General features: G+C 43.0%; 1 protein-coding gene and 1 long non-coding RNA gene across 4 annotated transcripts in view; one reads left to right on the top strand and one right to left on the bottom strand.

Moving 5' to 3' along the window:
• Nucleotides 1–621: 621 nt before the first annotated feature.
• Nucleotides 622–12,982, bottom strand: LOC132659878 (uncharacterized). Its single transcript, XR_009600842.1, has 2 exons — nucleotides 5,425–12,982; nucleotides 622–4,378 (listed from the first exon to the last, which is right to left on the bottom strand). It is a non-coding gene; the product is annotated as an uncharacterized LOC132659878 (long non-coding RNA).
• TNFAIP8 (TNF alpha induced protein 8) overlaps nucleotides 4,869–27,969 on the top strand; it is a 143,263-nt gene continuing 120,162 nt past the window's right edge. The window contains exons 1-2 of one of the 3 annotated variants that reach the window (XM_060416349.1): nucleotides 4,869–4,959; nucleotides 16,223–16,415. In XM_060416349.1, coding sequence (XP_060272332.1) covers nucleotide 16,415 — 1 coding nt within the window. In that variant the 5' untranslated portion in view covers nucleotides 4,869–4,959; nucleotides 16,223–16,414. Of the gene's footprint in view, nucleotides 5,067–14,260; nucleotides 14,392–16,222; nucleotides 16,416–27,969 lie in introns of those variants that run through there. The other 2 variants (XM_042250321.2, XM_042250322.2) reach the window with 2 other exon arrangements.

Here is a 27,969-nt window from a genome sequence, read left to right as displayed (position 1 = left end):
TTAGGAGGTTCCTAGATACTGTTTTTTTGTTTGTTTGTTTTGTTTTGTTTTTATAAATCCAAGTGGAAATATGCAAGTACTAGTTTGAAAAAGAAATGATCCAAGTGCCTTTTGGCCCAAGTAAGATAGACCAATATGCTACTGGAGATCAGTGGAGAAATAACTCCAGAAAGAATGAAGGGATGGAGCCAAAGCAAAAACAATACTCAGTTGTGGATCGACAGAGGATGAGATGGCTGGATGGCATCACTGACTCAATGGACATGAGTCTGAGTGAACTCCGGGAGTTGGTGATGGACACGGAGGCCTGGCGTGCTGCGATTCATGGGGTCGCAAAAAGTTGGACATGACTGAGCGACTGAACTGAACTGAAGATAGAAAAGGTCAATATCTTGTTAATTTCTAAATAGCATCACACTATGAAGCAAGGTGGAGTCCTATGCCTTTATTCAAGAGAAGCAAGACTGGTTGTTCTTTGCTAACAATGACACACATTTCCTGGAATTGTAGAGATTCCTTCCCAGGTCCCTTAAAGGAAGCACTGAGGCACCGGCCACTCCGCATTGTTTCTACTGTCAGGTCTAGATAGCCCTAGTAAAGAGGTGAGAGAAGGTGGTAGGATCCGTGGTGCTATTTAAATTTTATTATTTTAGCATTAAAAAAAAATCTTTTGTGGGGAAAGTATAGAAATTGAGAGGTTGAAGATAAAAGAATGGATATTCAACAGAATACAGCCTCTGTAAATAGAAGGGAGGACTCCTCAGGGACCCTGAAAGCTGATGAATGGGTTTGCTCTGATCCACCGGGATCAGAGGAAAGGAAGTCAAGGTGATTGCGGATGTAAATGGCATCTTTGTTAGCTGGGCTAAGTAGAGAAAATTCTGTACTGATGATCTGTATATTTTCTTTGAAATAGGTAAAATTGTGTATCAAGTGTAGGAAGGATTAGGGGTGTGAAAGATGTCTTGAGGAAAGGGATAAAGATCGAACTCCCTTCTTTCTATCAGTGATGCAAGCCTGCTTGAGGATTTAACAGATCAGAGATCATGAACCTGCAGAGCATCAGGTTTCACATCTTTTGGTTCTTAAGTAGCACATACGAATATGTGGATTGGATAGAAAGATGTGCCAAGTAAGAGAAGGAAAGGACGATGGAATAAAGCAATGAGAGGCATTAGCAGTGAGTGAATGAGGTGCTGGCTCTTCAGGTTAGGCTGGTAGGAAGCGAAGTCAATAGAAATGCAGGTCTGCACGAGGTAAAGAAAGCATGTGAAGACCAAGGATGAGAGGCCATAGTAGGGCTGTGGAATGATAAAGAAAAAGATTAAAGAATCTTTATGTATAAATAGAAGTATCTCTGGAGAGTGCTGCTTCAGGGCACAGCTTGAGGCAAGGGAGACTGAAATTAAGCAATGGTGCAAGTTATTGGGTTGAGGTTATAGATACCATGACATCCTGGCTGACCCAGGAATCATGCAGATGGGGCTCCTCCTATCCCACACAGTAGAAGAAGCCAAGTTTTACTGACGCTCTGTGCTCTGTCCAAAGTCATCCAGCTTACACAGAGCAGATCCATTTCTAGAAGACTAGGCAGTAACAAGTATCACCGCCCATGGACTTTTGGGGACTGTTTCTAATGATTTTAAGGAGTAGGGAAGGCCTGCAAGTATGTAAACCTTTTTAATCCTAAAAAGACCTGCCTTTGTCCTCTCCTCCACTGGGTGGCATCACCAAAGACAGCCTTGCCAATCCAGAAACCCAGTAAATCAACCTAGATTAATCTCCTTCCTTCAGCCCCCACATCCCATCAATCTCCAGGGCCTTATAAGTGTTGAATCCATCTTTCCATCCACTTAGTTTAAGCATTCAGCGTCTATAATTATTTCCTATTACTGCCAAAACAAATTAACACCAATTTAAGAGTTTAAAACAACATACATCTATTACTTTACAGTTTTACATTTCTGGTCAGAAGTCCAGTAGTGGTGGGGGAGGAGGGTCTCACCAGGATAAACTCAGTGTCAATCGAGCTGAATTCCTTTCCAGAGGCTCTAAGGGAGGATCCATTTCCTTATGGTGTTAGAGTGAAATTCCCATTTTTTGTTGTTGTTGTTGGCTGAGGTCCATTCCCAGCTTCTGGAGGCCACCCACATTCCTTGGCTCCTGACCCAGGTCAAGTTCTTTTCATACTTTGAATCTCTCTGACTCATTCATCCTCTTCATGGGAATCATATAATTAGATTAGATCCACCCAAATAATCCAAGATAATCTCCCCATCTCATTCTCTTTGGCCTTCATCACACCTGCCAAGTCCCTTTTGCCATGTAAGGTAACATATTCACAGGTTCTGGGGATTTGGGTGGGGACATCTTTCCTGAAATTCATATTCTGCCTCCTGCTGCATCCTAGGGCTTCCCTGGTGGCTCAGGTGGTAAAGAATCTGCCTGCAGTGCAGGAGACTTGGGTTCAACCTCTGGGTCAGGAAGATCCCCTGGAGGAGGGCATGGCAACCCACTCCAGTATTCTTGCCCAGAGAATACCCATGGACAGAGGAGCCTGGTGGGCTACAGTCCATGGGATCACAAAGAGTTAGACACGACTGAGCTGTATCACGACTGAGCGACTTCACTTTCACTTTTCACTTTCATACACTGGAGAAGGAAATGGCAGCCCACTCCAGTGTTCTTGCTTGGAGAATCCCAGGGACAGGGAAGCCTGGTGGGCTGCCATCTATGGGGTGGCACAGAGTCAGACACAACTGAAGCGACTTAGCAGCAGCAGCAATAGAGCTGTATCCTAACATCCATCCTTGCAATTACTTCATAAGCAAATTTCCCAGCTCTGATGTTTTCTATGCTGTTTTCAGAGAAACCTTTCTAGAACATTTGGTATGTCTCCCATGCTCAAATTAATGTTCTTCAACTCCTACAGGAAGAAAACACTTAGATTTGGTCTTTTTCTATTGTTCTACTTCTTCACCAACCCTTCTTAATGCTTGAAAAATGTTTACCATGTCCTTCCTTAGAAGAAGGAAGCTCCCATTCCTTCTTATAAATTGAGCTCAGACATTACCTCCTTCAGAAAAATCTTCCTGACTCTCCCCTCCCCACAGGACAGTGTCCTAAACATCTCTGAACCTTCTGAATATTCCTATTGTGGTCATTAAACCCAAATGTGTTTACTTTCCTGTGTCCCAACCATACTCTGCCACTCACTAAATGTGAAATGTTGGTAGATTATTTTATTTCGCTATGCCTCCCTTTCTCTTTGTAAAACTAAGGTAGCTATGTTGTTCAGTACTCAGTTGTGTCCAACTCTTTCTGACCCCATGGACTGCAGCACACTAGCCTTCCCTGTCCTTCACTATTTTCCCGAATTTGCTCAAACTCATGTTCAATTAATTGATAATACCATCCAATCATCTCATCCTCTGTTGCACCCTTCTCCTCCTGCCCTCAATCTTTTTCAGCATCACAGTCTTTTCCAATGAGTCGGCTCTTCACATCAGGTGGCCAAAGGATTGGAGCGTCAGCTTCAGCATCAGTCCTCCCAATGAGTATTCAGGGTTGATTTCTTAGGATCGACTGGTTTGATCTCCTTGCTGTCCAAAGGACTCTCAAAAGTCTTCTCCGGCACCACAGCTTGAAAGCATCAATTCTTCAGCACTCAGCATTCTTTATGGTTCAACTCTTACATCCATACATGACTACTGGAAAAACCATAACTTTGACTATATGGACCTTTGTTGGCAAAGTGATGTCTCTCCTTCTTAATATGCTGTCTAGGTTTGTCATAGCTTTTCTTCCGAAGAGCAAACGTCTTGTAATTTCATGGCTGCAGTCACCATTTGCAGTGGTTTTAAAGCTCAAGAAAATAAAGCATGTCACTGTTTCCATTTTTTCCCCATCTATTTGCTATGAAGTGATGAGACCGGAAGCCATGATCTCAGTTTTTCGAAACTAAGGTAGCTATAGGATCTATAAGTTGTTATGAGGATTATAACAGTGACCAGCACATACGAAGTTTTGACAGTATTACTAATATTTCCAGCCCTCTGCACAGAACCATCATATAGTAGGTGCTTAATGAAGGATGGATTCGTCACACTCCCAAGAAGGTCTGGCAACATTTGCCCTTGAGAATGACTACCTCGGGTTCAGGGCCCAGATTCTGCCCCATTCCGGTAAATAGCCACTCTTAGACTCTGTGGGTATGGGCAGTCATTGAAGTCCGCAGAGGTGGCTTAGACCACACTGACTTGCTGGGATCCAATGACCCTTTAACTCTTAAAAGTTAACTCTTGCATCCCTCGCGAATGGAAACTTAGGAATCACTTATGCATCAGCTATTGCCAGGTAGACTTGAGGTCAGCAAAGGCTGAAAAGAAAAAGAAAAAAAGGGCAGGCGGGATTTAGGGGCTTATACGGAAAATGATGTCTACGACGAAGCTAATGGCAACAGATAATAGATAATACATGCGTACTTGTTAGGTGCCTGGCATGAGCTCACTTAAGAGACTCTATAAACTTGAGACTGGTATCTCACTTTCATAGCTGAAGAAACCGAAAGACCCAAAAAGTAACTTCTTCCCTGCGTATCTCCTCAGCCGGTCCTCGCTCCTTGAGCCCAAAGGTCTTGCCTTGCAGCTCAAGTCCAGCTCCTGAGCCGCTGTCCAGCCCTCCTCCGCATTTCCCCGAGCCCTGGCCACTCCTGACCTGCAGTGCCAGGCCCCGCCTCTGAATCCCGGGTTCTCCTCGCCCCCGGCCCTTAACTCCTCCGCGCACGTTCCGCCCCCGGCCTCCGGCTCCTCCTCCTCGGTCGGCTCCGCCCCCAGTCTCCTAAATCCTCCTCCCGCCCCGCCCCTGGCCCTTTAGCTCTTCCTCCTGTCCCCGCCCCCGGCTCCTTTTCTCCCGCCCCTGGCTCCTTTTCTCCCGCCGTCTCTGGCCCGCGCTCTGCTGGTGAGTCCGCGGCAGCCCGCGATCGTTCAAGGGGCTAGGCAGCTCCGCGCCGTAACCTCGCCCAGCTCGCCTCTTAGCGTCCCCGCGCCACCCGGCCCCTCTTGAGAGTAAGTGCCTCCCGGGCGCGCCGGTCCCGCATACATCCTCACAGAACTTCCCCGGCCTCTGGGCTGCGGGGTGCTCCTTGGGGGCAAGCTTTCAGCTCACAGAGAGTTTCTGAAGTAAATGTGAGTGGCTGTGAGTGCGTGCGTCTGAGCTTGTGTGTGTGTGTGTGTGTGTGTGTGTGTGTGTGTGTGCGCGCGCGTGTGTGTGTGTGTGTGTGCAGGCGCGCACAGCTCCGGAAACTCCCCGGAGTTTTACCCAGTTCCTGTGTCGCCGAGATAATCTGAGACCTCCAGCTGGGAGCCCTTACCGACTCGAGCTGATGACCCCTTAACTTCCACCCTCCTGCCCTGAGCCGCTTACTGTTCCTTCTGCAGATGGGGGCCCCGCTACGTATCACGCCCTCCTGGTCACAGCTCCTGCTGTCGAAAGGACCGCCCCGGTTATCAGAATGTCCCAGATTGCAGACCGAGATGCTGGCCTGAGATTGTAATCCAACCCTGCATTGTAAAATGGGCAGCGACTAGAGTTTTGCCTTGAGACCGTTCGGTGGAGACTTCCTTTGAGGAAGAAAGTGTGTGTGTGTGTGTGTGTGTGTGCGCGTGTGTGCGTGTGCGCGCGCGCGCGCGAGTTCGTGTCTTTGCGCGCTCAGCACCTGATGCAAGAACACTTGGGCGCCTTCAGAACCTGGGCGGCTGGTAGGCAAGTTCAACACCAGGTTGACCAACAGGGTTTAGGGGCCAAAAGATCTTCATTGATTCAGTAACACCGTTTTGCTAAAGCCAACTGACTTCCTAAAACATAGCACTGGGTAGGAGGCGCAGTACCCTGAGAGAAGCAAGGAAGGAGGAAGAGAGTTGGGTGCTCAATGTTGAAACAACGGAAATCCTTGAGCTACTTAAGACTGATAATTCGACCCTTCTGTACATAATTTTTATTGGGGAGGTCAATACTATTTCAATACAGGGTGTATTTCTGCCCTAAAAAACATATTTATATTTAATTGATAGTAGGACAGTACTCTAATCCACCTGTAAAATGATTCCCTGGTTGCTGAGGTCCCATCCAATTATAACTGTCTCTGAATTCTTCTGTATCTCGGTTTATTCTTGTCATGTTCTTGCTGTGAAGTAGGGATGCCCATAGTGGTTTCCCACTTTCTTGATAAGACTTCATTTATGAGATGCTGGCAGGAAAATGGCATATGGAGTAGAAATTATTCATTGAGGCATAAGGAAAACAAAACTATATAGCTAAAGGAAATAACCAGAACAGCAGACTTGAAGTTGCCATTGTGCCCTGGCATATGAAACTTAGAGCTGATAAATCACTTTAAGTGCTGCTTATCACAGCAGATATTTTTATCCTGGTTTGAATCCTGTGTTTCAGAAAAGTATTTCCACAGTGTTTTAACTAAGGAAACATTATGCTTTGAAATGTAAACATATGATTCCATCCCTCTTTAAGGAAAGAAATAATTATCACACTTAATTAAACACCTGGAGAGATTTATTGCCACCTTCTAATTAGATCTGTCGTGGGGAGTTAAGTCAGCAAGTTATGGTGACACAGCTGGCTTTTTTGTAGATTGTTTTGCGAGTACCAGTCCGCCCCATATGTACTACTTGGCTCTGCCACTTCTTGGCTTGGCTTTTGAGTTTATACCTGTAACTTGAATAAATAAAGTATAGGAAAATGGACTACCATCTTCCTCCCTGTAAAATATGGATACCTTAGACATTGAATGTTTGGTATTAAGGTCTTTGCATTAACAGAAATAAGCCTTCTAAGCCATTATATCCATCTAGATTAGCTGCTAATTTAAGAATGATCAATAAAATATTGAATACAAGAAGATTCCCCCCCAAATGTAGTAATTCTACACAGATGGTCCCTTACATTTTTTTTCTTTAAGGAGACTTTAATCTTAGTACCTTTTGTTCTGTTTAAATCTAGTGAGAAAAGGGGTGGCGTGAGCTAGAAAATCTACTTATGTTTGTCATCTCTCAGTTTTCTGTTTCTACTATGTTACTGGATATAGTCTTCCTCTGTGTAGTGAGTGTTGTGGACAGGCTTTTCTGGGAGCCCTACGGAATGGCAGAAGCTGAGGTTGTGTACTCACACTGCAGCGGCCAGGAACAGAGCATTTTAGGAGACCTGTTCTCTGCAATTCTTTATTCTGTTGAAATTGGAGGAAAGGGTGTGTGGAGAGAAATGATTGCATCTAAACAGTACCCATTAGGAAATCTTATGTTGGGGGAGGAGCAGTTTCTGGGTGGTTTATGACTTAGGGAACTTCGAATAGCAGATCCTTGAAGCTGAGACTGCCTTAGTGTGAGGCACTTGAGAGACCTCATAGTTGGTTGATTAAATTAATCCTCGTCTGCTTGGATCAGCCCCTTGGAATGAACACATTTCCTTCTTGGAGATTTCATCTGTCCTCAATCAGAATTTAGCTTTGCTTCCACATCTTGCAGAAGAGTCCATTCTCTACCCCCTCTGTTTTTGCATGGTACAAATTGAGGGTGTTCAGCATGGGGTGATCTCTTGGAGGCAGGGGAGGGTGGGTGATAAACAGATAAAGGCCACCTGTTTTCTCATAGAGGTGGAAGGAGCATTAGCGCAACCCCAGTACCATGGACACTGACACAGGGGCCAACCTGGATAAATCGGGAAAGCCTCCCTCAGTTTGGTATTCCTAGAATCGGCTCCACTGCAGAGTGTAAGAGAAGGTACTATATGGTGCCAGATAAACTTTTATCACCTCAACTTGCCTCAGGCTGCCCACATCCTGCCTTTAATACCAAATGCACGTGGTAAGAACTCAGCAAACACCAAAAAGGAGCTTTTAACACCTCAACCTTCATGTCTCCCTGTGAGAAACAGTTTACTTCCTGCTCCCTGCCCCCTCTAGTTTTGATAACTTTGGCCTAGGGGTCTGAGCCAATTGCAGTTTCTAGACTTCTGCCCATCAGTGGGTCTTCCCAATAGCTAAAAATAGATGAGTCATTAAGGGTAAAAAGAAAAAGAATCAGTGAACCTTGCTGCAAAATGTAAATGAGGTTAAGTAGTACCAGTGAATGTCAATTTGAATTCTGCATTTTGGCCTTAAGAGGAGGAAATGAGCTGCCAGTGTGGGTAGATGATTCTAGAATGAGAGGCCAGTGGTACCTTAGGGACCATCTGGCCCGTGGTACCTTAGGGACCATCTGGCCCAAGAGTCTTAGATAGTAGCATTGGCCCTTATACAAGTTGAGAGGTGCATCCCCTCCATCCAGCTTGCCAGGGCTCCATTCATTCAGGCAGCAGGTATTATTGAGCTCCTACTCTGTGAATGGCACTGTGCAACTCTCTCATGTTCCCACCAAGGCCTGGGATCCAAGATGGCTGGTGACATGCACAAAAATATTTGAACAGGTCCCTGAAGGTAAATTGATAGTTCAAAGATGAGTTCGCAATCCTTCTGAGTTTCACAAAGGAAAGTAAAGGCACTTCCTTAGCACAGTAGATGAACCATTTTCAAAATATTTTTTATTTTTCAATAATAAGCTGAAATAAACATCTTTCTTCTGATGTCTATTTCAAATGACCAGAGGCATAATTGAAATAAACCTGAGCCATGAAATTAAAAGACGCTTACACCTTGGAAGGAAAGTTATGACCAACCTAGATAACATATTCAAAAGCAGAGACATTACTTTGCCAACAAAGGTCCATTTAGTCAAGGCTATGGTTTTTCCAGTGGTCACGTATGGATATGAGAGTTGGACTGTGAAGAAAGCTGAGCCCCGAAGAATTGATGCTTTTGAACTGTGTTGTTGGAGAAGACTCTTGAGAGTCCCTTGGACTGCAAGGGGATCTAACCAATCCATTCTAAAGGAGATCAGCCCTGGGTGTTCTTTTGGAAGGAATGATGCTAAAGCTGAAACTCCAGTACTTTGGCCACCTCATGTGAAGATTTGACTCATTGGGAAAGACTCTGATGCTGGGAGGGATTGGGGGCAGGAGGAGAAGGCGACGACAGAGGATGAGATGGCTGGATGGCATCATGGACTCGATGGACGTGAGTTTGAGTGAACTCCGGGAGTTGGTGATGGACAGGGAGGCCTGGTGTGCTGCGATTCATGGGGTTGGAAAGAGTCGGACACGACTGAGCGACTGAACTGAGTCCATAGGCTTTGTTTTCTTGGTCTTGCATGTGAAGCATGGAAATTACCTGAGAAACTTGTTTTAAAGTGTCACATGCTCCACAATAATCAAACAACATCCACTCATCCTTTCGGAGAGCAGTTGCTTTTCCTCTGAAAAGAAGTGTTTATGGTTCGGAACCAAGGTAGCAAAGATTCAGTGTGTGTGGGTGTGTGTGTGTACTCAGTCCTATCCAACTCTTTGCAATCCGGTGGACTATAGCGCTCCAAGCTCCTCTGTCCCTGGGATTTCCCAGGCAAGGATACCGGAGTGGGTTGCTGTTTCCTTCTCCAGGGGATCTTCCCGACCCAGGGATCGAACCCTTGTCTACCTGCATCTCCTGCATTGCAGATGGATTCTTTACTGCTGAGCCACCAGAGCCAGCTGCAAAGCTGGATGGACATCACTAAGTTTGTTTTCCCAGGATTGTATATATATATATGTGTGTATATATATATATATATTTTTTTTTTTTTGGCCGCCCACAAGGCTTGTGGGATCTTAATTGCCTGCTGCTGCTGCTGCTAAGTCACTTCAGTTGTGTCCGACTCTGTGAGACCCTATAGACAGCAGCCCACCATGCTCCCCTGTCCCTGGGATTCTCCAGGCAAGAGCACTGGAGTGGGTTGCCATTTCCTTCTCCAATGCATGAAAGTGAAAAGTGAAAGTGAAGTCGCTCAGTCATGTTCGACTCTTAGTGACCCCATGGACTGCAGCCCACCAGGCTCCTCCGTCCATAGGATTTTCCAGGCAAGAGTACTGGAGTGGGGTGCCATTGCCTGATCAGGGATCAAACCCAAGCCCTCAGCAGTCAAAATGCAGAGTCCTAACCACTGGACTACAAAGGAATTTCTGTATTGTGCTTTTTCACATAGAATAAGATGGGTGATTGATCTCTCTCTGGTCAAACATGAAGATATTTCACTCGAGGTGACTGAGGGGTAGGCATGCAGCCATCGTCCCCACCAAAAAGAAAGAAAAAAATGGGTGAGATCACTGGAATGGGCCTTTCCTGGAGCAACCCAAGCTAACTTATAAACACACTGGGGTTTGTTTCTTTAGTAACAGAGAATGGAATTAAATCCAAATTTCCACTTGTTATCATTTCCTTAAACATTGGGGATTAAGATGATTTCTAGTTTAGTCAAAAAGTGGTTGGTTCACAGGACACTGATGAAATCAGCTGTTCATATCTCGGCTAATACTGGCTGTGTAACTTGGGATAAGCTACTTAAGCTTTGAGCCTGTTGCTTTATCTAAAAAGTGGGGATATATATTTCTATTACCAAATTGTTGTGTTAGTTAAGCAGGATATTCCTCTCTTTATATCCAGTGTGCCAAAGCAAGTGGTCAACTTTGTTGGACTGGCCAAATTACTCTAATTTCAAGATGATGGTGTTTATACATAGTGGAGCAGAGAGGAAGAGTGGTGACTTGTACCACATATGCTTTTAACATGAACTTTCCTTTTTTGCCTCGGGTGATGCCAGAGAAGCCCAGAGAAGAACAGGCATGTAGCACGGCTTCATTGATTCCTGGGCTTCCCAGGAGGCACAGTGGTAGAGAATCCACATGCTAATGCAGGAGATATAAAAGACTTAGGTTCGATCCCTGAGTGGGGAAGATACCCTGGAGTAGGAAATGGCAACCCATTCCGGTATTCTTGCCTGGAACGTCCCATGGACTAAGGAGCCTGGCGGGCTACAGTCCATAGAGGCACAAAGAGTCAGACACAACTGAGCGTGCACACACACACACAGTGATTCCCAGCTGCAGGACCATGTGATTATATAGGCAAATCTTGCTGCTGCTGCTGAAGAGAAATGAACCAGAGCAGGGCACCTGGATTTTATGTGTCTGGGCAGGAGAAGAGCCATGGTATCCAGTAACCCTTCCTATACATGAGGGAAATTTTTAAAAGATTTGTTACAGTTCATTTGTGAGCAATGGGTTGCCCTTTCACCTGTGGGGGCTCTTATTTGAAACAGGTAATGGATGAAACCAGATTTTCCAAGCCAGATAGGAAGTGATGTCTCTGCTGCCCTTGGTGTCTCAAAGTTGCCTCGTCTGTCCTCAGGGAAAGTTGTGAGAGTTCTCAGCTGTAGAAGGCAGGGACACTACCTCCAGGGCTGTCCCCTGGAGCTAACTCTTCCGGGAACACAGCACTCCGCAGGGCACACAGGACACCGTGAGCATTTGAAAGGAGCCACCTGGCCAATACCCTGTTTAAGCCTGATTCTTATTCCTTTAAGCCAAATTCACCTAGTTCAAGCCTTCTCCACTCCTGAGTATTATTTTATGTCAGTAAATGAGTTCCCTGGGACTTCCCTGGGGGTTCAGTGGTTAAGACTCTGTACTTCCAATGAAGGGGGCATAGGTTTGATCCCTGGTCGGGGAACTGGATCCCATATGTTGTGTGATACAGCCAAAAGAAAAAAAAAAGCGTTCCTTAAAACATGACTTATAAATGGCATCATCAACTCAATGGACACGAGTCTGAGCAAACTCTGGGAAACAGGGAAGGACAGGGAAGCCTGGCGTGCTGCAGTCCATGGGGTCGCAAAGAGCTAGACACGACCGAGTGGCTGAACAACAGCAAAGAACATGACTGTCAACCAAAGTGAAAGAGACAGAGGTTGTGTGTATGCTTGTGGAGCCCTCACTGTCCTCATCTTTTCCCATCTCTGGCTTCCTCAGTTGTGTGTAGGCTCTCTCACACACACACATAGATGGGAACAAGGGAATTCTATAGAAATGTAACAAGGGAATTCTATAGAAATGCTACCTTCCTCTGAGATAAAGCGCCAGTACAGTGTTGGCCGGAGGTTGCAAAGTTCAGAGCAAGCTTTGGTGACTCAGACCTTTAAGAAATAAATCTAATACCTGATTCCATCCCTCTGTGATCAGGAAAAACTCCTTTTCCCCTCCCCCTTCTCCTTTCTTAAAAATGATGAAGTAATTTTCTGGGAAATGGCTGGTGTTTGATTCAATACTATCCCCGCCCTGGAAGGATAGAGCAGTCTAGACTCAGTGATGGAAATCTGTCTGCCTTAGTGCAGAGATAAGCCCCGGGTGACTCACCAAATATACCTGGGACAGGTGGTGAACTCAGACCTCTCCTGGCATTCAGCAATGGCCCCTGTGTAGCTGTTTTCCTCCTTTGCTTTTTATGGCCTGGAACACATGAAGGTTCTTGAAAAAGCAGCTGCTTTTCTTGTTAAGGTGAGAGACTCTGTGTCTATAAGGAACTTCCTGGGTCCCTGCCTGTGTGCCCTGAGTGGGCTGATTTGAGGATGTGACTATCTAAGCAGGCACAGAGGTGATCTCTCAAATGAAACTTTGAATTTGTCCAACATGTTGCTCTATTTTAGGGCTCATCTGGGGCCATAGCTCCCAACATGACTGCAAATTAGAATCATCTAGGAAGCCTGATCCAAAAGGTGCAGATTCCTGGGCCCTACCTACTATGTTATCACAAAGTGGGGCCTAGGAATCTGTATTCTTAACAAACCTCACAGCCCTCCCACCCTATCCCCAGGGACTGATACCCAGCCAATTGAAAACCCCTAGCCTGGTGGGCTGCCATCTATGGGGTCGCACAGAGTCAGACACGACTGAAGTGACTTAGCAGCAGCAGCCTGGGAGAACAGTTTTAATGTCTTGGTCTCTAAAGATAATTCATTCAGCAGGTATCTGTAGGTGTTCTGTGTTTTTTGGCAGTGGAAAGTGCAAATCTCTTGAAAGTAATAGAGTAGCTTTAGAGTTTAAAGATGATTGTCAGGAGCATGCCCCACATGAACACTTGTGTACCCATCCTAAGAAATAACAAAGTTTATACAAGTAGATCCTCACTGGGTTGAAAAATGTTGACTAACAGCCAGGTCAGGAACAAAAAATAACAACCAAAACCACTTGTGGTGTCCTGCAGATAGATTCAGGAATTGAAAGCCATGAAGCAGGGACACCAGGGAGTCTGCTCTGTGCACATTAGTTCACAATCTCGATTTCGAATCACTGGCAGTGCTGACCTCATCCTTTAGTGTACTGCTGACTTGATACCTCATGTCTCTTTGATCACTGACATGGGTGAGTAGGACCTGTTGGGAGGAGCCCCAGCCTCACGACTCTTGAGTTGCCAAGAGGCCTGTTTTCTCTTCCCTGAGTCTACTTCTCTGTCCAGAGGTCCTGGCACTTCCAGGACTCTATCCTGTTCTGAAGGTGCCCTTCTCATGTTGTAATTGGTGAGCAGTAGAAAATGGAGAACAATTTTCTTTGTGATGGTCTTGCTTGCTCTAACTTCCTCCTCCCTCTCCCCTCCTCCACTTCCTCTTCCTTTTCTTCTTCCTCCTCATCCTTTTTGCTTTATTTTGCATTTTGAGTTGTGTCAGTACTTTCTTCCCTATTTCTAAATTCTGGTCAGTTTTTAATTTATCATTCTAATAGCAGCCTTGAAAACTGAATAATAATGGTCTACTACTGATGATCGTTGTTTATTTGCTCAGTCATATCTGACACTTTGTGACCTCCGTGGACTGTAGCCAGCCAGGCTCCTCTGCCCATGGGCTTTTCCAGGCAAGAATACTGGAGTGGCTTACCATTTCCTTCTCCAGGGGATATTCCCAACCCAGGGATCAAACCCACATCTCCTGCACTGGTAGGCAGATTCGTTACCAGAGTCACCAGGGAAGCCCACTAGTAATGATACGTAATACTGATTTTCATAGAAGCACGATTTTTTCTTTTAGGTTTAAATATCTGACTTGGGACACAGTTTGGGAAAAGGGACAGATGGAGGAGGTTGGGCAGTGACTTGCAGAGACAGACCGCAGGGCAGAGAGTGAATCACCGTGGTCTTCCTGGTGCATACCTGGGCTCTGAGTTCCTTATAAACATGTTCACCTGAAAGTTTACCCTTCGATCGGTCTTTTGTAAGTTCTGTTCCCTTTTGTGGTTGCCCTAGTATTTGTATATTCATGATAATAAATAGTATACTAGATCCTTGTAACAGTTTGCTGGGGCTATCATAACAATATACCGCAGACTGGGTGCAACTTAGCAGCAGCAGCAGCAGCAGGGTGGCTTAATAGGAATTTATTTCTCACAGTTCCGGAGGCTGGAAAACCAAGATCAAGTTGTTGACAGGTATGATTTCTCCTGAGGCTTCTCTCCTAGGTTTGAAGGTGATCACCTTGTTTCTTTACATGGTCTTTCCTCAGTGTGCATGCAGCTATGGGCTCTTTCTCTTTATAAGGACAGCATTCATATTGGGTTAGAGTCCTACTCTTTTGACCTCATTTAACCTTTATTACTTTTTAAAAGGCCCTCTCTCACCCTGGGCTTCACTGTATGAATTTGGAGGGGAGGGGGCAGAAGTCTTATCTATAGCAATCTCTTTTGTAAAGGTTATTACAGAGAGTTCCCTGGCAGTCTAGTGATTAGGACAGGGCACTTTCACTGTAGTGGCCTGGGTTCAACCCTTGACTGAGGAACTAAGGTCCTGAAAGTTGTACAGAGTGGCCCCCCAAAAAGGGAGGGGGTATTACAAATAATATCCTTTGTATTATCATATGGTTTACGTCTACATATAAGTCATACAGCATGGTCAAAAAAAAAGGGGGAGGGAGGTATTCCAATAATAGCCTTTTTGTTATTATCACATGGTTTATATCTACAGATATAATCCTCAGAAATCATGGTTATTAGTTTTCACTTTAAACAATGATTGTTTGAAGAAATTAAAACATGGGGAAAAGTTTTTTATATTTATCTGCTTATTTGAGGCTCTTCATTCTTTAGTATAGATCCATTTTCATCACGTATTTTTTAATCCTTCAGCCTTGAGGAACTTCCTTATATTGCTGCAGTCCAGAGCTGCTGGTTAACTCTCAGGCTTCTTTGTAAATGTGCCCCTCATGTCTGTGTGTCCAAGTCTCTTCTTCTTGTAAGTACAGCAGTCAGATTGCATTAGGGCCACCCGAGAAGCCTCAGTGCACTTGAATCAAACTTTTTAAAGGCCGTATCTCCAAGTATAGTCCCATTTTGAGGTAGTGGGGGTGAGAAATTCAATATATGAGAGTGTAAATCTCTCCAGTTTTAGTGGAACCACGATTTTTTCCCTCTGACCAGGGATCCACAAGTATGGATGATCTGAGTCTTGCTTCAGCCTTCTTCTCTAGGCAGCCATCCCCCAGGTTTGCTGCCCTTGAGTCCAGCACATCGGGGGTTTTCCAGCCTCACAATTTGGGAAAGGGGGCAGATGGAGGAGGCTGAGACAGAGAAAGACCACAGGGCGCACAATTTATCCCATACCAATTAGGATGGGCTGGGGGTGGGGCACAATTCAGCCTGTAATTAGAATGCTTTAGGCTGCAGGTAAGAGAGTGCCCAGCTAACAGTGGTTTGAGCAGTAAAGACATTCAATTATCTGATGTGACAGGTACCAACCCAGAGTTGACTCAGTGCCTCAAGCAGTATCATCAGGAACCAGGTTCCATCCATCCTTCTCTTCTCCCATTCTTAGTATGTTATGTTTTTTTAAGTTGCAGACTTGTGACCTCCTAGACAGAAAATAGCTTCTTCTGTGATGGATATCACAAGTGTCTCTAAACTCATTCAAAGGCGGAAGGAGCTGGTGGATATGGGGAGAGGGATGGGCACAGAGAGGGCGGCAATAAGTCTGTTCTCCTGTAGTGTCTGTCTTTTTTCTTTCTACTTAGTTATTTCTTTCTATCTGGGGGCCAGGCTGGGCCATGCTGCATAGCATGTGGGATCCTCCCTGTGTGTGTGGTTTTTTTGCGTGTATGTGCTCAATTGTGTACAACTCTTGGCAGCCCTATGGACTGTAGCCTTCCAGGCTAATCCATCTATGGGATTTTTCAGGCAAGAATACTGCAGTAGGTTGTCATGTCTTCCTCCAGGGGATCTTCCTGACCTGGGGATCGAACCCATGTCTTCTGTGTCTCCTGCATTGCAGGTGGATTCTTTACCACTTAAGCCATCCTGACCAGGGATCAAACCCGAAGTGCCTGCATTGGAAGTGTGGAGTTTTAACCACTGGACCACGAGGGAAGTCCCCATCTCTTTGCATCAGAGGATAAATCTTTCCTGAAGCCTCCTCAAGCCTCACTGGCCAGAACTGAGTCACAGCTGCCAGGGAAACTGTGAAAGTAAGTAGTGGATAGTAAGGGGAACATTTCTACTGTGGGAGTTGGCAGTACTAATGGGAACAAGGGAGAGAGGCATGATTATTGGGCAGACAAATAATATCTGCACCAGCCCTAGGCTTCCAAGCTCTAGAAACTCTCTAGCTAAGCCATCACTATTAATGATAATAATAATCCATGGTTTTATTAGAATTAAAATTATCCACCCAGGATGAGTAGTTGGGAAAAAAAAAAAACCAAAGCAGAGATATGGAAGGTATTAATCACACATGTATACTTAAGCACTGTTAGTAATGACTTTTTGATGTTGTGGGTTTATAAAAATAGCACCACTTACTTTGGAGACAGTAGGCTGCATTGAAACCTAGCAGATGTTCATCAGATAGAGAGTTCTATATGTTTATAGAAGTGTTTACAACCCCAATCCAACAACGGTACTTTTTGAGTACTTACAATGGGGTGGGCACTGTGCTAAATGCTTTATACACATTGTTAAATTCATCTTCCTGACAGATCTATGAGAAAGGTATTGTTGTTAATCTGCACTGAGGCTCTGGGAGGTTAAATGACCTGCCACAGATGCGTGGCTGAGTAGGGAGCCACACCCTCAGCTTCATCCCATCCTCGTGCTCTGAACGGCTGCAGGATATTACCCTTCAATAAAACTGCTCTAGACTCCTCCAGCCAGAGTCTACATCACAGTTTATGTCCCATTTTATTCTTCACATTTTAAGATTGAGATAGAATTGACATTGTGGTGTTTTTAGTAGTAGAAAGATGAACCTTGAGAGTGTGCTCGATTGATACTGACTCACCTAGTGACCTTCAACAAGCCACCTCCGTCTCCTCAGCGAGGTGCAAGTGAAGACTAAGTCTGCGGGCCATGTCCAGGCATTTAGGGTCTATCATTCACAGACCCTTGCCATTGCAGAGGATACTGAAGTCCTATGTTTATTTCAGATGTAATTCACCAATGTATTTCAGAGTAAGGATGTGGAAGTTCAAGATCAATGGTGCTGCACTTCCCAAGTAGAAAATAACATTTATCTCCTTTTTTGTATTGGGAAGACGTTGGACAATTTTCATAACCCAGAGGAATGTGTGTTTCATTATTGGCTTTTACAGAAGAGTGCCAGTCTGAGATGGGAAATTTGTGCTCAGGTTGTAGAATCATAGTGTGTGGCAAATTCAGTAAAATCTGGGAAAACTCTTTTTAAATTAATTTTTTTGTTTCTTTTTGGCTGTGCTGAGTCTTTTGTTGCTATCGAAGGCTTTCTCTAGTTGCAGCGCCTGTAGGCTACTCTTTGTTGCTGTACACAGGCTTCTCACTGCCGTGACTTCTCTTCTTGACGAGCCCGGGCTCCGAGGCATGCAGAATCTTCCCAGACTAGAGACTGAACTTGTGTCCTCTGCATTGGCAGGTGGATTCTTATCCACTGTGTCATCAGGAAAGTCCTAGGAAAACTTCTTGATGGTCATTGTGCAGAGACTGCACCTTGCAGAACACTTGGCAGCTGGGAGTTGGTCTTAGCAGAGGCAGGGCTAAGTATGCTTCTTGTTTGGTGACTCTGATCCAGGCATGCAATGCAACTGCTGCTCCAGGTCCTGTCTGCAGGGTTCAGTGCAGACCTGGGGAGCTTGTGTCTTTTCTCTTAGTCCTGAACTCACTTGCCAAAGCTGTAATAATATCTTGTGTGTGGCAGTTCACTCAAACTTTAGGATGTTTAATGTTTGGGGAAAATTTTTTTCTCATTTGTTTTTTTTAAATTTGCATCTAGAGCTGAGTAGGGGAGTAAGAGATGTAAGGTTCTTGTCTAATTCTGGGAACTCAAAGCTGCCTTATGTTGGTATGCTGAATGCTACAAGTTTGAGTCAAGTGATTAATCTTATATCTGTGAGAAATCAACACCCAACAGTTATTTGCAATTCCAGTTAGGCATCCAAGAGGTCATTTTGAATTGAGAGCACCTTTGAGATATTTTGGAGTACACTATTTGCCTTACGCTTTAAAATATGATTTGAAGTGTTACAAGGCAAGTTTTCATTATAACAATATAGATGAAATCAGGGACTTCCCTGGTGGCCCAGTGGTTAAGACTGTGAGCTTCCACTACAGGAGGCACAGGTTGGATCCCTTGTCTAGGAATTAAACCTCCCACATGTTATGTGGCAGGACTTAAAAAAAAAAAAAAAGAACAAAAAGAAATAATTTAATGTCACCATGAGCAATTCATTGAGACAGAAGGCCTTCATAAGACACTGGCTCCAGGCTGACTGGCTGCTTCTCTGTTATCTTGCTGGGTTTTCTACCAGTTGGCTCTTACTGTGCTGACAAGTCTAGATTTTCTTTTTCTTTTTTTAACTTAAAAGTTAACTTAACTTTAACTTAACTTTTTTTTGCCTTTTCTTTAAATGAAGTATAGTTGATTTATAATATTAATACAACATAGTGATTCAATATTTTTGTAGATTATATTCCATTTAAAGTTATTATAAAATATTTGTTATATTCCCTGTGCTATATTTATTTGTAATAATATATATTATTTACTATATTATATTATTTATTATTATATTATATATAATATATTATTTATTATATTATTTACTATATTATATTTTTTTACTATATTATATTACTATTTACTAATATATATGAGTTTGTACTTCTTAATACCCTTCCCTTCATCTTTCCCGTTCCCTCTTCCCTCTCTTCAGTGGTAACTGCAGTCAGTAGTTTGTTCTCTCTGTGTATCTGTGAGTTTGTTTCTGCTTTGTTATACTCATTCATTTGTGTTATTAGATTCCATGTATAAGCAATAAATGCAATATTTATCTTTCTTTGTCTGACTTGTCTTACTAAGCATAATACTCAGTTCCAACCATGTTGTTAAAATGGTAAAAAAAAAAAATTTTTATGACTGAGTAATATTCCATGTGTATTTAATACACACCAGTTCTTCATCCACTGGTCTGTCCATGAGCACTGAGGTTGCTTCCATGTCCATGGGATTCTCCAGGCAAGAATACTGGAATGGGTTGCCATTCCCTCCTCCAGGGGACCTTTCAGCTCCAGGGATGGAACCCAGGTCTCTAGGTTTCCTGCACTGGCAGACCGTTCTCACTGATGCCACCTAGGAAGCCCTGCATCACATGGTAGCTCTATTTTTAGATTTTTGAGGAAACCCCACGCTAGTTTCCATAGTGGCTGCACCAACTTGCATTCCCATAACAGGGCATAAGGGTTTCCTTTTCCTCCACATTCTTGCCAGGATTTGGTATTTGTGGTCTTTTTGGTGATAACCATTCTGACAGGTGTGAGGTGACATCTCATTGTGGTTTTGGCTTGTATTTCTCTGATGAGTAGCGACATTGAGCATCTTTTCATGTGCCTGTCGGCCATCTGTATGTCTTCTCTGGATAAATGTCTATTCAGGTCATCTGCCCAATTTTTGATTGGGTTGTTGTTTTTTTGATATTGAGTTATATGAGCAGTCTGCATATTTTGGATACTAACCTGTTATATAGGTCACATCATTTGCAAATACTTTCTCTCATTCAGTAGGCTGTCTTTTAGTTTTGTAGATGGTTTCCTTTATGTTAAACCTTCTAAGTTTAATTAGACCCCGCTTATTTTTTTTATTTTGTTTCCTTTGCCATAGGAAATAGATCCAAAAAAATATTGCTACAATTTATGTCAAAGACTACCTATGTTTCCTTCTAGGAGTTTTATGGTTTCCACTCTTAGGTTTATATCTTTAATCTATTTTGAGTTTTTTTTTATATGATATGGGGGAAATGTTAGATTTTCTTAATACTTTTAAAACCTTTTTATTGTAAAATAAAACACAAATAACAAAAAAAGAACACTCATGTAACAAATTAACACCTTAATAAATTATTATAAGATACTCATACATCTGTCACTCAGATTAAGAAATAGAACTTTGCCAACTTCCCCAAAAGTGCCTTTAAATACCCTCCCTAATCACATTTGCCTTCATCCCTCCAAAAGTAAATGCCATCCTAACCTTTACAGTAATCACTTCCTTGCATCTTTTTATGGTTTTATCACCCAAGTGAGCAGCCTGATACACTGCAGTTTAGTCTTGGCTATTTTTTAAAATGTGTGTCCTTTAAGTCTCTTATTTATTTTTGTTTGTGCTGGTCTTCTCTCTAGTTGCAGTGAGCAGGGGCTGCTCTCTAATTGTGGTGCACCGGCTTCTCGTTGCTGCGGATTCTTTTGTTCCAGAGCACAGGTTCTAGGGTGTGTGGCCTTCAGGGGTTCCGGCTCTCAGGCTCTAGAGCACAGGCTCAGTAGTTCACCAAGGCATGTGGGGTCTTCCTAGACCAGGGGTCAAACGCAGGTCCGCTGCATTGGCAGGCAGGCTCTTAACCACTGTGCCACAGAGAAGTCTCTTTTAATCTATAGATTTCTTTAACATCCTCCCTCACTTAAAAAAATAGTTTTTGTTGTTGAAGGATCTGGACCATTTGACGTGTAGAGATTTTTTGTTTTTGTTTAGCATTTATTTTTCTTTCTTTGACTGCACCAGGTCTTAGTTTTGTGGCACATGGGATCTTCAGTCTTTGTTGCGGCATGCAGGATCTTCAGTTGAGGCATATGAACTCTTAGCTGTGGCATGTGGTATCTAGTTCCCTGAACAGGTATTGAGCCCAAGCACCTCCCCCCTCCACATTGGAAGTGTGGAGTCTTAGCCACTGGACCAAAAGGGATGTCCTTCCCACAGTCTTATTAACAAGTGCCCTCCTGGCACACTTCAGGTTATGCCTTTGCCCTCTATTTCCTGTGTCTGGATCCAGAGGATTGATCAGATTCAGGTTTGATTCTCTTGCTCAGATTAGAGGTGCTGTTGGATTCTTTCACTGAGAGGCACACAACATCTGATTTTTTCACTCTTTTGCCTTCAGAAGCTGTTGATCCTTAATGTCTTGACCTATTAATTCTCTGGAGATTGCAAAATAGTGATATTCTCATTCTACCATTTTGCTTTACTTTATTAGCTGGAATAACTTTATAAAGATAGATATCCCTTCAATCTGTTATTTGATTACACAGTGTGCAGCTTACACAGGGGAGAAAAAAAACAGGATAAATGCTCAATTTTTTCCTTTGACTTATTTGGTTCTTAAGAATTAATTGGTTTCCTGTCATTCTCAGGAGGTGACCAATTAGGGTATTTTTTAAAATTACCATGATCATGGGATTAAAAAATACTTAATAAGGCTCAAATTGTCCCATCTTTGACTAGTGGGAACTTCTTCAACTTGGCTCCTGAGTCCTTCTGACATGATCTTAGCTTCCATAATATCTAGTGTTAAGGTGATCCAGGGCTGTCTTGTACATTTTTTGCCTAGACTTGGATTCAACTGTTTCTTTAAGAGTCTCTGGTTTCTTTTAATGAGAATGGTATTTTAGGACCATAACCCAGGCACTAGAGATATTCATTCACTGAATGGTCATTGCTTATAGGCTCTTTCATTGGTCAGAGCTGAGAAAATACATATGCATTTACATACAAACATATATACACATATAAAGATGAAATACTTTGTGAGTTAATGTTGATATTTCCAGTTCAAAGTCAAGACTATGGGGTTTTGTTTAATCTTTTCTATGTTGCAGTTGTATTTGCTTTCTTTAATACTTACAATCTTTGCTTTTTAGTCCCAAGGGAGATAGAATATCTTTTAATTACCCATTTATTATCCTGTATTACACATATATCTGTCTCTAAATAATCAGCTATGATTAATGAAAACAGTAAAAGTAATTTATTTGGCATGTCCTTACTCATTCTTCCCCAATTTTGTAAATGGTTGTACTATATCTACACTGTCAGATAATATAGCCATTATATACTAAAATAGATCCCTTTCAGTGCTCATTCAGTCATATGTCTACAGATAACTAAACATGTCATGCTTATCATCAATCCTCATATCACTACCTCTACAAATTTTGACTGAAGCTGTTTCTCTAGTGGATTCCTTAGGTAAGGCTCATGGGAATAGTATTCTATAATTTCTTCTTTGCTGCTAATTTCTTGATAAAATCATGACCTTTATATTAAAGGTCAGTTTTGCTGGGTATAATCTACTTGGCTCACATTTTCTTTCCTTGAGAATCTTAAATATGTTACTCCACTTTCTTCAGACAAAGTATCATTGTCAAAAGTCTGACGATGATGATAATTTAATTTAATTAGCCTCTATAGGTTGCTTTTGAGAGCAACTACTGCACATCTTTCCCCTTCAGTCTGCTATCTGTCTAGCCTTCCAACACAGTGCTTAGTGAGCTAGTATGTTACCAAGTCCAAGTTTATGACTTGGTCAACCCTGGTGCCAAACAATCTCTCCCTCTCATTAACCTAAAATGATGAGCCACTTGCTCCCAGTAACTATGGCTTTTTATTTTTGTAACCTCAACTGTACCTTGTAATGGATAAAGAGCATTAAATATATCCTTTTTCAAGAAATGAATGAATTGGAAAGGTGTGTTTTTTCCCCTTTCCCTTAGCCTGTTCAGAACTGCCCTGCCCCTTTGGCTCTTTTCCTCCAATCAGGTGCGCCCTTGCCTCAGACTCAGCTCCCCATGGAGGCCCTTCTCTGAGCAGGTATTTGGGCGCTGCACCTGTGGAACCTTGTCCCTGACCTCACTGCATCGAGTTGTTACACCATGTTCTCAAGATGAGCATTAGGAACGCCTGGCTCACAGAGTGTTGGCCCCACACCAGACGCCACCATGGTCCCCACACCTGTCTACGTGCCCTCCCCACGGCCAGTACTTTATTTCTCACTGTGAGTGTTATGGCCCGGGCCCCTGCATCTCTGAGGGTGCCTGACCGTTCCTTTCCTGGCTGACCTTTTTCCTCTTCCCTTTTTGATCACCAGAACCAATGACAGGACATTATAATGGGAGCCCTTGCCCAGACATGATCCCTGATTTTCTTATACACAAACACATTCTTTAGTTTTTGAAATGGAAATGCCAAGTGGTCAGCATTGATACCACATTGGCCAAAGCCCCTGCTGCTTGCTTCTTTATTACCTGGGTCAGCCACACATTCTGTTTATCAGTTGAGTTTGTGGCCTTTGACCTCTGTTACCTCGTAATTCTCTGAGCACTGTCATATGGGTATGACCTTGCCCGATTTTAGGCTTGACTTGCACTATGGTCCAGAGATTTCCCTGCCCTGGCTCTCCTTGTCAGGTCCTGGCCTGTGGTTGTGCTTTTTTTTTTTTTTTCCCTTTCTTTCTTCTGGAGAACCTCTGGGATCTCCTACATTGCAGGCAGATTCTTTACCAACTGAGCTATGAGGGAAGTCCTAGAGTATCTCAGGTCCATGTAATTTTAAAAAGAAAAAAAAAGAGCATTGTGGTATATGGCTTTTAAAAACATTCACCTGCATTTTTTCTTGTGGTGAGAGCTTTGAAGATTTATGTTCTTGGCAGCTTCCAAATATATACTACAATGTGCTCAACTGCTCAATTGTGTCCGACTCTTTTTGACCCTTTGGACTAGAGCCCACCAGGCTTCTCTGTCCATGGGATTCTTCAGGCAAGAATACTGGAGTAGGTTGCCATTTCCTCCTCCAGGGGATCTTTCCAACCCAAGGATCAAAACTGAGTTTATTTACAGGGCAAAAATGGAGAAACAGACATTGAGAATAGATTTATGGACATGGGGAGATGGGAGGGGAGGGTGAGCTATATGGAAAGAACAACATGGAAACTTACATTACTGTACGTAAAATAGATAGCCAACGGGAATTTGCTGTATGGTTCAGGAAACTCAAACAGGGGCACTGTATCAACCTGGAGGGATGGGATGGGGGAGGGAGTTGGCAGGGAGTTTCGAAAGGGAGAGGGTATATGTATAGCTATGGCTGATCCATGTTGAGGTTTGACAGAAAACAGCAAACTTCTTTAAAGCAATTATCCTTCAATAAAAAAATAATTAACAAAAAAAATCAAGTCTTCATTGTAGGCAGATTCTTTACTGCTGAGCCATCGAGGAAGACCACATACTACAATATTATTGACTATAATCACCATGCTGTACATTACATCCCCATGACTTGTTTATTTTATAACTGGGCATTTGTACCTCTTGACCCCTACCCCCTTTATCCATTTTGTCCACCCCCTGCAACCCTCCTCCGCCTGGCTACCCCGTTCCATTCTCTATATCTATGAGTTTAGTTTTATTCTGTTTGTTCATTTGTTTTGTTTCTTACATTCTACATATAAGTGAAATCATATAGTATTTGTCTTTCTTTGACCTGTTTCACTGAGCATAATGCCCTCAGGATCCATCATGTTGTCATAAACAGCAAGAGTTCATTCTCTTATGACTGAGTATATTCCATTATAAGGCTTCTCTGGTGGTTCAGTGGTCAAGAATCCACCTGCCAGTGTAGGAGACACTGGTTTGATCCCTGAGTCCAAAAGATCCCCTGGAGAAGGAAATGGCAACCCACTCCAGTATTCTTGCCTGAGAAATCCCATGGACAGAGGACCCTGGTGAGTTACAGTCCATGAGATCACAAAAGAGTAGGATACTACTTAGCAACTAAACAACAAATATTCCATTATATATATACATATATATATCTGTATATATATATATCTTCTTTATCCATTTGACTGTCAGTGGATGTGGTTGTTTCCATATGTTGGTTATTGTAGATGATGTTGCAGTGAACACAGTGGTGCATATGTCTTTCTGAATTAGTGTTTTCACTTTCTTCAGATAAATACCCAGAGAGGAATGGCTGGGTCATATGGTGGTTCTGTATTTATTTGAGGAACTGCCATGCTGTTTTCCACAGTGGCTGCACCAACCCAGATCTAGTGTTTTAAGTCTCAGTTGAGACAGACCTTGCAATGAGTCTATTGCTCCAAGGACTCTCCATAGGCAAATATGAACTTGTATAAAAATGTAGCTATTTTTTATTCCTCTTTTGTTAATTTAGCAGAAATCCTGCAGAAGGCTTTTTCTTCTTTTTCTATGCCCAGCTGCCTATGTTTTTGTCTTTGGCCTCTGGTTGGCTCCTGGTAAACCAGCTGTGGTGGTAGACCCTCATTATTCATCAAGCACTTACTATGTGCTTTGTACCAGGCTCAATAAATGTTGAGCCTCTACCAAATCCTCAGTTCTATTGTTATTATTTCCTTCTTAAAGATGAGGAAACTGAGACCATGAGAGTTTAAATCCTTACCCAAGGCCAAAACCAAAGCTGATATTCACATCCTTTGGTTCTTAACCATATTGCTGTGCTTCCTCATGAAGAAATATAGGCTCAGCAAGGACCTTCTATATAGCACAGGTAACTATATTCAAATATCTTATAATAGCATATAATGGAAAAGAATCTGAAAAAAAGAATATATATATGTATAGGTGAGTCAATTAGCTGTAACCTGAAACAGTGTAAATCACCTATAGGTCAGTTAAAAAAAAAAATGAAAGAAACACAGGCATTACTGAGGAAGCTTGTAACTCTTGCCCAAGGTTGGTAACCTTGCTCCAGGGGTTGGAGGGTGGAGCTGACGGCTCTATGATGTTTAGTTCTTGAACAGACTTCTGTCAGAGCTATTCAACACCCTTGATTTAGACTGTGCAGCGTGAATGGGAAAGGGAGTGGGGAGTAACAGAAATATGGCTCCAGAGTCTCACAGCATGGGGTAGTCCCAGGTTTGAAAATCCATTATGAGGCCTGCAGACAACCTGAGTGCTGCTTGTCTTGCTGATAACAGGTCAGTGGTGTTAGTAGCACTTGCTTGTTAACACAAGGGGTGGGAGAAGGAAGGTGACACTTCAATGTGTCAGTATTGACACTTGGTAGACATTCTAGTAATGAATTTGGTGGAGAAAGAAATAAGATCTAAAATAAGATTTGTCTGCGCTATCTCTACATATGTTCTCATAATTTTTTTAAGCATGATTGTTTCTGTCCAGGGAAATATTATAGACACATTTTTCTTATGTGATATTTTTGAAATGGTTTAGCAGAGAATGCAGATATTTTTGGCACCCCACTCCAGCACTCTTGCCTGGAAAATCCCATGGACGGAAGAGCCTGGTGGGCTGCAGTCCATGGGGTCGCTAAGTTCTATTGTAAGAGTCGGACACGACTGAGCGACTTCACTTTTCACTTTCATGCATTGGAGAAGGAAATGGCAACCCACTCCAGTGTTCTTGCCTGGAGAATCCCAGGGACAGGGGAGCCTGGTGGGCTGCCGTCTATGGGGTCTCACAGAGTCAGACACGACTGAAGTGACTTAGCAGCAGCAGCAGCAGCAGCAGATATTTTGGGGCTTCTCAGGTGGTGCTAGTGATAAAGAACCTGCCTACCAGTGCAGGTAGATGTGAGGGACACGGGTTCGATCCCTGGGTTGGGAAGATTCCCCTGGAGGAGGGCATAGCAACCCACTCCAACGTTCTTGCCTGGAGAATCCCATGGACAGAGGAGCCTGACAGGCTACTATCCATAGGATCACAAAGAGTCAGACACGACTGAAGCAACTTAGCACACAAATGTTTTTTGGTACTGTATAATGGAGAAAGCTCTAGATAGGTGTGTGGAAGGTGGGCTGTGTGGTGACCTGCTAGGTGACTTTGCTGAGATAGTCGTCCCTCTGGGTCATAATCACCACATCTGAGAAATGTAAGGTATAGACTGGATAATCTCTAATCCCTTCAGCTCTGAAATTCTGTGATTCTGATTGTTGATTGTTGTCATCTGAATTTTTCATTGCCATTTTAATCATGGAAACCAAGCCACTGGTAGAGCAGGAAGGTAGAGCCCTGGATTTCTCCAGAGGGAATGCCACCCTGCCTCAGCGTGGAAGGAGGAATTCCATACCAGAGGCTCTGGGTGGAAAGCTAGAACTCTGGCCCTGAGTCTTTGCTATAGGCTCCAGCACTAAAATGAGATACTCCTGTGAGTAAATTTATTTTTAGGTTATCTTTGTGTTCCCCTTCATTGCTAAGATATGTGACTGCAAACTATATGAATATCTGAGGAAATTTGCTAAATTATGTCTTACACCAGAGAGCCCATCTGTGACTATCCAAGAAACTGATACAAGTGATCACAAGTGAATTTAGTTTGAGACTAAAAGAGTTTATTGCAGTGTTGTATTTAAGAATAAACAAAATGAAAACTTTAAACAACTTAAATATGTACAAACAGCTTATATACATTACAGTACTTCCATGACATGAAACATGATGCAACTTTAGAACAAGGTTGGTCTGTGTGTACTGATGTGGAAAGATCTCTAGGACAGATTAAATAGAAAAGCAAAATAATGATCTCATTATGTTTTAAAAAAAGGCATATTATGTGTTTATGAGTGCATAAGCTTTTTCAAAGAATGAACAATACACTATTAATAGTGGAATTTGGATTTGAAGGAGAAAAACGAGTTTAACTTCATTTTATACCTTCTATTCTTAAATTTCATAATAAAAATACATTTGGGAAAGGAGAGAATTTAGATTTCAGTTGAGTTTTTGAGGCAGTCT

The sequence above is a fragment of the Ovis aries genome, chromosome 5, assembly GCF_016772045.2.
Source record: "Ovis aries strain OAR_USU_Benz2616 breed Rambouillet chromosome 5, ARS-UI_Ramb_v3.0, whole genome shotgun sequence".
Classification (NCBI taxonomy): Eukaryota; Metazoa; Chordata; class Mammalia; order Artiodactyla; family Bovidae; genus Ovis; species Ovis aries.
Note: the sequence above shows the minus strand (reverse complement) of the source record. Positions and strands in the feature narration are given on the sequence as shown.